The sequence below is a fragment of the Chiloscyllium plagiosum genome, chromosome 34 (assembly GCF_004010195.1).
Source record: "Chiloscyllium plagiosum isolate BGI_BamShark_2017 chromosome 34, ASM401019v2, whole genome shotgun sequence".
Taxonomy (NCBI): Eukaryota; Metazoa; Chordata; class Chondrichthyes; order Orectolobiformes; family Hemiscylliidae; genus Chiloscyllium; species Chiloscyllium plagiosum.
The window spans coordinates 21254350-21263832 of record NC_057743.1 but is presented as its reverse complement, the minus strand read 5'-3'; the positions used below and the strand labels follow the sequence as shown (position 1 = coordinate 21263832).

Here is a 9483-nt window from a genome sequence, read left to right as displayed (position 1 = left end):
GGGGAGATGTTAGGGGTGGGTTCTTTACCCAGAGAGTGGTGGGGGCATGGAATGCTCTGCCTGTGGGAGTGGTAGAGTCAGAATCTTTGGTGACCTTTAAGCGGCAATTGGATAGGTACATGGATGGGTGCTTAAGCTAGGACAAATGTTCGGCACAACATCGTGGGCCGAAGGGCCTGTTCTGTGCTGTATTGTTCTATGTTCTAACAGCATGCACAGCAAGATCCCAGAAATAGTGAAGTCGTAATGAATCTGATGTGTTTTACATTTGTTGGTTGAATGATAAATATTGGCTCAAACTCTGGGGATAATATTGCTTTTCAAAATGGTGCAGTGGGATTTTTTCCATCCATCCAAATAAGAACTCTGCTTTGATTTTAATATTTTGTCTGAGAAAAGACATGTCTGTCTGAATCTTAATTCTTAATCTGACTCTAAATGCTGTGGATGAATCACATGTCATGTATTACAATACCAGCATCCGGCACCAGAGGAGGCTCTAACGCTTGTCACCATGAATCTCTTCAGCGTGAAGTACGCATACTCAGTACTGCTACCAAATCCTTGTGGGGCAGCTACGTACAGTGTAGTCACTGAAGTCCCAAAAAGCTGCATGATTTATAAACAGTTTAAGTTTGTTTGAGGGACATGGCAGATCATATAAAGTTAGATCCATGAGATTGGAGCATCCAGTTGTTTAAAACTTGAATTGCCCTCTGAAGGCAACCTACTGAAATCAGGACAGTCTGATACTGTCAGTTGATGCTGACAGTCCCAGCAATAAGTCCTTTTTTTTTAAGAAAAAGATATCCTATCGTTATGCATGAGGAAGATCATTTGGAATTTTAAAAAATTCATTTAAAGCTTGAGGGTGTCACTGGCTAGGCCTGCATTTATTGCCCATCCCTGATTGTCTAGAGGGCAGTTAAGTGTTGTGGGTCTGGAATCACGTGTAGACCAGATCAAGCAAGGATGACAGTTTCCTTCCCTAAATGACATTCGTGAACCAGATGGGATTTTCCAACAATCGTCAAATGGATTTGTGCTTGTCATTAGACTCTTAATTCCTGATTTTGATTTTATTGAATTAAAATTCCACCTTCTGCTGTGGAGGGTTAACTATCACGAATTAGCAATACCTGTGCCAGTACGGCTCTTGAGCTGAAATGTTGCAATGCTTCACCAGATAAATGATTAATGGACAAGGCAATAAGCATTGTCATTTTAAACCAATTATTCTGTGTTTTTATTAGCAATTATTGAATGAGGAGAATTTGAGGAAACAGGAGGAATCTGTTCAGAAACAGGAATCTATGCGAAGAGGTAAGGTATTACAGTTATACTCTTGTTCAATTTATCCAGATTAATTGTTAAAATTCAGATTAACTGCTAATCTTGAATTGGTTGCTCTTTTTTAACTTGAATGAAAAATTATTCAATATTAATCTGATCCAATATGAGAGCTGTGCAGGATTGGAGAGTTAGAGAATAATGAATTTAACGCTGTTCACTTTTGATGTTAAGACAATCTGAGAGGAACCTGCTTCACCAGTTTCCTCATTTCCCCCCCCCCCTCCCTCATCTTATCCCAGTTCCAACCTTCCAGATCAGCACCGTCCTCATGACCTGGCCCATCTGTCCATCTTTCTTCCCACCTATCTGCACCACCCTCTCCTCCCCCTATTGCTAGATTTGGTACATGCATCTCATGGAAGAACTTTGAACATCGTTCAAAATGCATCACATTGCTAATCGCCATTCCTGTGATGTCTCATGTGGTTCAGTTACCCTTTGCTTATCATGTATGACATGTTGGTCCTGCCATTACTAAATCTTCATTGACACTGTACAAATGAAAAGGCAACGCTGGTTAAAAGGGCCTTTGTTGCGTCTTTGGAGGGGGGTGGGGTGCAATATTGTGCACTATATTTATCACGTTTTAGGAGAGGTAGGTCTGGGAGGACAATTAGAGTCACAGCTTCTGCAGAACGGCAATGGCTGTCTGGTTCATTGAGCCTGCACAACCACCTATCTGCTCCACCCTCCTTTCCGACCTATCACCATTACCCCCACCTCCATTTACCTATCACACTCTCAGCTACTTTCCCCCCAGCCTCAACCCACCTTACCATTTATCTCTCCACTCCCTCAGCTCACAGCCTCATTCCTGATGAAGGGCCTTTGCCTGAAATGTCAATTTTCCTGCTCTTCGGATGCTGCCTGACCGGCTGTGCTTTTCCAGTACCACACTCTTGACTTCCTTTTTATTGCATAGGGCAGTCCTTGTCTTTGTGCTTTGACTTAATCCTGGGGACTAAGCACATTTTGAAAGAGGTCACAGCTCAGAGGTTGTGTTCATATTGCCAGTACGTTGAGTTGGTGCTTTTTAAAAAGTGACTATGAAAGGATTCAGGGTACAGTGCAATCTTTGGTTGAAAGCTTGATTTTGTAGATTGGACTAAAATCTGACAACTTGTCTGTAAAATGAGGCTGTTCACTCACTGAGGATTCCAGCAAGCTTTGTCATATGCTGCCGATTATTTAGTCTTTTGGCTACCCTTTTTCGTCTCCTCGTCTCTTCCCAGTTTAACATTGAGTTAATGGAAGACACTAGGAGAGTTTTAAAGTTATATGAAGAAAAGGAAACTACGGCTTTTTAGACCTTAAAGGTCTGTATAAAGGGAAGACATGGGGATGATTGTTGATGAATTCTTTGCACTTGTATCACAGAGGTGTGGAATAATGGTGACATTGTAGTTGAGAAGGTGTGTGAAATATTAGACATAGTAAATCATAATACAAGGAAACTTGGGGGGGAGGGACATCTTTAAATATGAATCAGTTGGCCCAGATGAGCTGAATCCCAGGCTGTTAAGAGAAACGAGACAGTTGGAGTGAAGGCTCTAGCCATCATTTTTCTGTCCCTTCAGGCTGCTAATGTGGAGCTAATGGACAGCTAGCATTGGGCTGTTGTTTGTAAAGGGATATAGCAGTAATAGGTCAACTACCCTAATGTTGGTGGGTGCAAATTATTGAAAATGTTCTGAGGGCCAGTGTTAATTGTCATCAATCAGGAACAGGCAAGATAGGTTTATAAGACAGGGGAGTGAGTGGAAAGGCAGATAGCTAGAATAAAATCCCTGTTACCATTTTACAGAAAGAATGTGATCATATTGGAGACGGCATGGCAAATGTCACCAGGAGTAGAGAATTTTTAATTGAAGAAAGATGAGATAGGTTGTGGTAGATTCCTTTGGACAGCTGCCAGCTAAGAGGTGATTTAATTGAAATCTGTAGAACTCGAAATGTCTGGACAAGTGAATATGCAAGACCCATTTTTATTGCTGAATTCAATATCCAGGGGAACGAAGATTTAAACTATTTGCTGTAAGGATTGGGGAGTGTTGATGGAAGTTACTTAATCCAATGAATGATAGAGTTCTGGCTTTCACTATCTGAAAGGGTGGTAGAGATAGAGACGACCCTCTTCACATTTAACACTGCCTGAATACATATGTGAATCACCATAACCTTCAAGCCTACAGATTAAACAAAAGAGCTGGAAAGTGGAATTCAGCTGAATAGTTCCTTTAGGGATAATAGAAACACAGTGGACTGAATGGAGGTTTTTTTTTCCCTATGATACTAATAATTGTGTCCAGCATTAAGGAGTTTGTCTTTATAAACTCAAATATTCAGTTTCCCAGCCATGGTGAATGGTATTGTTTTGATCTGTCTTTCCCCACTGTAGCCACTATTGAACACGAGATGGAGCTCCGACACAAGAATGAGATGCTTCGAATTGAGGCTGAAGCTAAAGCCCGTGCGAAGGTTGAGCGAGAGAATGCTGATCTGATCAGAGAACAGATCCGTTTGAAAGCTGCAGAGCATCGTCAGACTGTCCTTGATTCCATTAAGTAAGTGTTCGGTAGACAGAAGGGTCGATTTCAGAATACTAAACGTGACTGATCAGTTATCTCTCTCCCTCATCAAACCATTGCATTTCTTTCCTTACCATCAATATCAGGGTCTGCTTTTATCTGCTGCCTTTGGTATATACTGCCCATTGAGGTGCAGTGACATTTTGCAGATTAATAGAGATGCCCTCAAATGGATGATTAATGATAGTAATTAAAACGCCTGACATTGAACTGCCTATTCTAGATCTGAGTGACTCATTGTTTGCTGAAGAAATTAACACTTCCTGGCCACCTAACGTTTGAGCATTAAAATCTGACTCTAATCTTGCGATTCTCCTCTCATTAAGAAAAAACAGCTGCTACTTTTACGACCACAACCCCCTCTCATATTAGACCAGAATTTACCTCACTGTAGTTACTGGAGGTGTATTGAGTAAGATCCAATATTAAGAACTACCAACTATTTCATGCGTGGATAATGAGAAATACGTTGGAATCAATATATAGACATTCAGCTCCTGGAGCCTGTATCTGCTTTTTGATATGATCATGGTTGATCTCACCTGGACCTCATACCACTCTCCATAACCCTTCAGTCCGTTAGCAAAGAAAAACCTGTCTATCTCCTCCCTAAATTTACTCAATGTCCCGCCATACACCACTGTCTGGGCAGTAAATTCCACAGTATCATGAGCCTTTAAGAGAAGTAATTTCTCCTCATTGTTTTAAATCTGCCATCCCTTATCTGAAAACTATGTTCTAGATTGGGCCACAAGAACATAGAAGTAACCTTATTGGTTGTGTGCACTGGCAGTACCAATCTCTGTCACCACTTATCATGGAAACTGCTTTTGTAAACCTGCCACGCTGTACATCGATTGATAGATGCCTCGAAGTTAAGGATAAAGTGCTATGGGGTAGTGCAGGAAAATAACTGAGTGGAAATCAGCTATGATCCATTGAATGATAGTGCAGGCGCGAGGGTCATTTTACTGAAGACTGAATTGCGTCTGCGTGTCTACGTTATTTGTCCTTTGTTCCTTACACCCCTTACACTTGAACATTCCGTTCAATCTTTATGTTTTGTATGCAATGCCACAGAAGACTCATGGGTTGCTCAGTAAGTATCTAAACCCTATTTGTATAGTAGTGGTTAGAGGACACTTGCTCTCTAAATGACCTCCTTCTCATCGTCGCAGGTTCCTAACTGACTGAGAGTAAACTAAGTGCATCGATTTCAGTTGTGGGGAGATTGATGCTTTTCTACTCATGGTTTGTGGAATCATGTTGCAGTGATGTATTAATTTACTGGACTGAAATTGCAAAATGTGTTGCTTTACATATAGACTGGCAGGTAGGAAAGTGGATTTCAGCTGTCACGGAGTCGAGGAGTTGTGCAACTCAGAAACAGACCCTTCAATTCAACCAGTCCATCTATTTGTGTTAGATATAGGACAGATGTCAGAGGTAGTTTCTTTACTCCGAGAAGTAGAGGCATGGAATGCCCTGCCAGCAACAGTAGTAGACCCAGGCAGCATTAAAGGGGCAGGAGAATCGACGTTTCGGGCATAAGCCCTTCTTCAGGCTTATGCCCGAAACGTCGATTCTCCTGCTCCTTTGATGCTGCCTGACCTGCTGTGCTTTTCCAGCAACACATTTTTAAGCTCTGATCTCCAGCATCTGCAGTCTTGGGCATTTAAATGGTCATTGGATGAAAATGGAATAGTTTAGATTGGATGGGTGTCAGATTGGTTTCACAGCTCAGCGCAACATCGAGGTTCTGTATAGAGTCATAGAGATGTACAGCATGGAAATTGACTCTTCGATCCAACTCATCCACGCCGACCAGCTAGCCTAATCTGATCTAGTCCCATTTGCCAGCAATGAACCCATATCCCTCTAAACTTTTCCTATCCATGTATCCATCCAGATGCTTTTAAATGTTACACCTACCTCTGCCACTTCCTCTGGCAGTTCATTCAATACATGCACCAGCCTCTGCATGAAAGAGTTGTCCTCAGATCCCTTTTAAATCTTACCCCTCTCACTTTAAACTGATGCCTTCTAGTTTTGGGCTCCCCCATCCTAGGAAAAGACCTTGTTTATCCATCCAATCTATGCCCCTCATCATTTTATAAACCTCTATAAGGTCACCCCTCAGCCTCTGATGCACCATGGAAAATAGCCCGAGTCTATTCAGCCTCTCCCTATAGCCCGAGCTCCAATTCTCCAAACTCACCAACATCCTTGTAAATCTTTTCTGAACCCTTTTAACAACATCTTTCCTATAGCATGGAGACCAGAATTGAATGCAGTCTTTTAAAAGTGGCCTAACCGATGTCCTGTTTGGCTGAAAAATGACATCCCAACTCCTACGCTCCATGCACTGACCAATGACAGCAAGCATGCCAAATGCCTCCTTCAACGCCTTATGTTAATTATTTTATATCTGTTCAGTTTTGGGTCCAAAACATTAGGTGTAGCTCTGGAGACACTAAATAGCATCAAACTGTAATGGGAATGTGGAAACAACATAGTGAAGTTTGGTCTCTCAAACATTTGGATTCACGTTGAGTATATAAATATGAGTAACATGCCATTCCCAGTTTGTTGTCCTGTTACCTGCAGAGGTGAGTCCTCTGTAACCTATTGCTGCTTTCCCTTGAATTCTTTATACATAGAATTTTACAGCATAAAATTTGCAGTTCGGCCCAACAGGTCTGTGCTGGTGTTTCAGCCTGATATGTGCTTCTTCCAACTTTATTTATCTCACCCTTACTATATTGTTAACAATCGTTTACAGGCATAAGTAGCTGTGTTGCACATGTTCAGTATTGAGACCAGAAATTCAGGAAAGTGCATCTACCTTGAGATACATAGTGATTATACCCATAAAATTAGAAGCTGTTTAATCTTAAAAATATAGGCAAAGATTGCTTTAAGTTTCATGCATTGACTTTTTCCAGTGGTTGTAAGGTATTTAGAGATTTAGGCTCAGATTTGTTCCATTCGTAAAAATAATAGTGTCTTGATTGAAAATGTAATTAATGACTTTAGCAGCAAGGCAAGAATAACAGGACTGGTTTCATAATGTATAATCTGATAGAAGTTTTGATTTGATCACTTTGAAACAGCATGACTGAGCAAATCTTTGCTTGCCTATTTCTAAGTCAGTGAGATGTAATGTGATCACTGTCCCAAAAGCTTTCATTTATTTCCTGCAGTCTGTTTTATTTCCCAAGAGACTGTGACTGTTTCCACTTCTTTGCAGCTGTTTGTGATGTTTTGAGATGTGGTGATTGTTCTATTTTGCTCTTTCACTCAGGACAGCTGGTGCAGTGTTTGGAGAAGGATTCCGTGCATTTGTTTCCGACTGGGACAAAGTGACAGCTACAGTAAGTGAGAGTGCGGTTGGAAGTTGTAATATTTCCTGGACACGTGTGGACTCTCTAGGGTGCCAATAAATGAAAACAAATGCTTAATGTACTGTCATTGTCCGCAATCACTCACTAACAAGTATGATTCTCCACTTAGGAGATTCTGTGCCACTGGTCATGGGTTCTGTAGGTCCTTGTATGGCTGATGAGGTCTTTCCTAGAGCCACATCTCCACCTACACTTTTGGCAGGTGTTTCTAGGAGGTGGAAGCGGTCCTTGGCCTTGAGATCATTAGCATTCCTTTCTCCGGTGCCTTTTCCATACTTCTTGCTGAAGTGTGTTCACAAAGAATGAGTTGTACTGCTGGGTCAGTTAAGTGTAAGTAAGATTTTGGATCATCTTGTATACTTGATTTACTTTCCACCATCAAGACAAAGCTAAGTAGTAAATACCCAGATATTGTGTCGAGATAGGTCTTGAGACTGAAGCTGGCATCGAAGGATTAAGCTTTTGGAGAAGTTGTTCCAAGAGTTTTGAAAAGAAATGTTTGAGTGGAGTTTGTAAAAGCAAACAAAATGCATTGAGTTGATGCAAACAATCTGCAACATTCTATCAGTTTATGCTCTGTGCTAGAACAAATGAATATATGTTAAAACTAAAGAAAAATATGTTTTCCTGTTAAGGTCAGAAAGGCAAAATATTTAGAATGACTGAAGAAATTAAACTGCATTTATTTCAATGCAAGGGGCCTAACAGGGAAGGCAGATGAACTCAGGGCATGGTTAGGAACATGGGACTGGGATATCATAGCAATTACAGAAACATGGCTTAGGGATGGGCAGGACTGGCAGCTTAATGTTCCAGGATACAAATGCTACAGGAAGGATAGAAAGGGAGGCAAGAGAGGAGAGGGAGTGGCGTTTTTGATCGGGGATAGCATTACAGCTGTGCTGAGAGAGGGTATTCCTGGAAATATATCCAGGGAAGTTATTTGGGTGGAACTGAGAAATAAGAAAGGGATGATCACCTTATTGGGATTGTATTATTGACCCCCTAATAGTTAGAGTGAAATTGAGAAACAAACTTGTAAGGAGATCTCAGCTATCTGTAAGAAAATAGAGTGGTTATGGTCATAGACTGGAACTGCCATAGTGTTAAGGGTTTAGATGGAGAGGAATTTGTTAAGTGTGTACAAGACAATTTTCTGACTCGGTATGTGAATGCACCTACTGGAAAAGGTGCAAAACTTGATCTACTCTTGGGAAATAAGGTAGGGCAGGTGACTGAGGTGTCAGTGGGAGAGCACTTGGGGGCCAGCGACCATAATTCTATTAGCTTTGAAGTAGTGATGGAAAAGCATAGACCAGATCTAAAAGTTGAATTTCTAAATTGGAGGCTGGCAAATGTTGACGGTATGAGGCAAGAACTTCCAAAAGCTGACTGGGCACAGATGTTCGCAAGTAAAGGAACAGCTAGAAAATGGGAAGCCTTCAGAAATGAGATAACGAAAGTCCAGAGGCAGTATATTCCTGTTTAAGGTGAAAGGAAAGACTGGTAGGTATAGGAAATACTGGATGCCTAAAGAAATTGAGGGTTTGGTTAAGAAAAAGAAGGAAGCATATGTCAGGTATAGACAGGATAGATCGAGTGAATCCTTAGAATATAAAGGTAGTGGGAGTATACCTAAGAGGGAAATTAGGAGGGCAAAAAGGGAATGTGAGACATCTTTGGCAAATAGAGCTAAGGAGAATCCCAAGGGTTTTTACAAATACATTAAGGACAAAAGGGTGACTAGGGAGAGAATAAGGACCCTCAAAGGTCAGCAAGTCAGCCTATGTGTAGACCCGCAGAAGATGGGGGAGATATTAAACGAGTATTTTGCATCAGTATTTACTGTGGAAAAGGACATGGAAGATATAGAATGTGGGGAAATAGATGGTGGCATCTTGCAAAATGTCCACATTACCGAGGAGGAAGTGTTGGATGTCTTGAAACGCATAAAGGGTGGATAAATCCCCAGGACCTGATCAGGTGTACCCTAGAATTCTGCGAGAAGTTAGAGAAGTGATTGCTGGGCCTCTTGCTGAGATATTTGTATAATCGATAGTCACAGGTGAGGTGCCGGAAGACTGTTTAAGAAAGGTGGTAAGGACGAGCCAGGGAACTATAGACCAGTGAGCCTGATG

The 9483-nt window shown here is 41.3% G+C and overlaps 1 protein-coding gene across 1 annotated transcript in view; it reads left to right on the top strand.

Annotated features, from left to right (window-relative positions):
- The window catches only part of atad3 (ATPase family AAA domain containing 3), a 66316-nt gene that overhangs the window by 7918 nt on the left and 48915 nt on the right, over positions 1 to 9483 (top strand). Inside the window, exons 5-7 of the mRNA XM_043675799.1 lie at positions 1254 to 1323; positions 3752 to 3917; positions 7246 to 7315. Of these exons, the coding sequence (XP_043531734.1) occupies positions 1254 to 1323; positions 3752 to 3917; positions 7246 to 7315 (306 nt within the window). The remainder of the gene's footprint in view (positions 1 to 1253; positions 1324 to 3751; positions 3918 to 7245; positions 7316 to 9483) is intronic.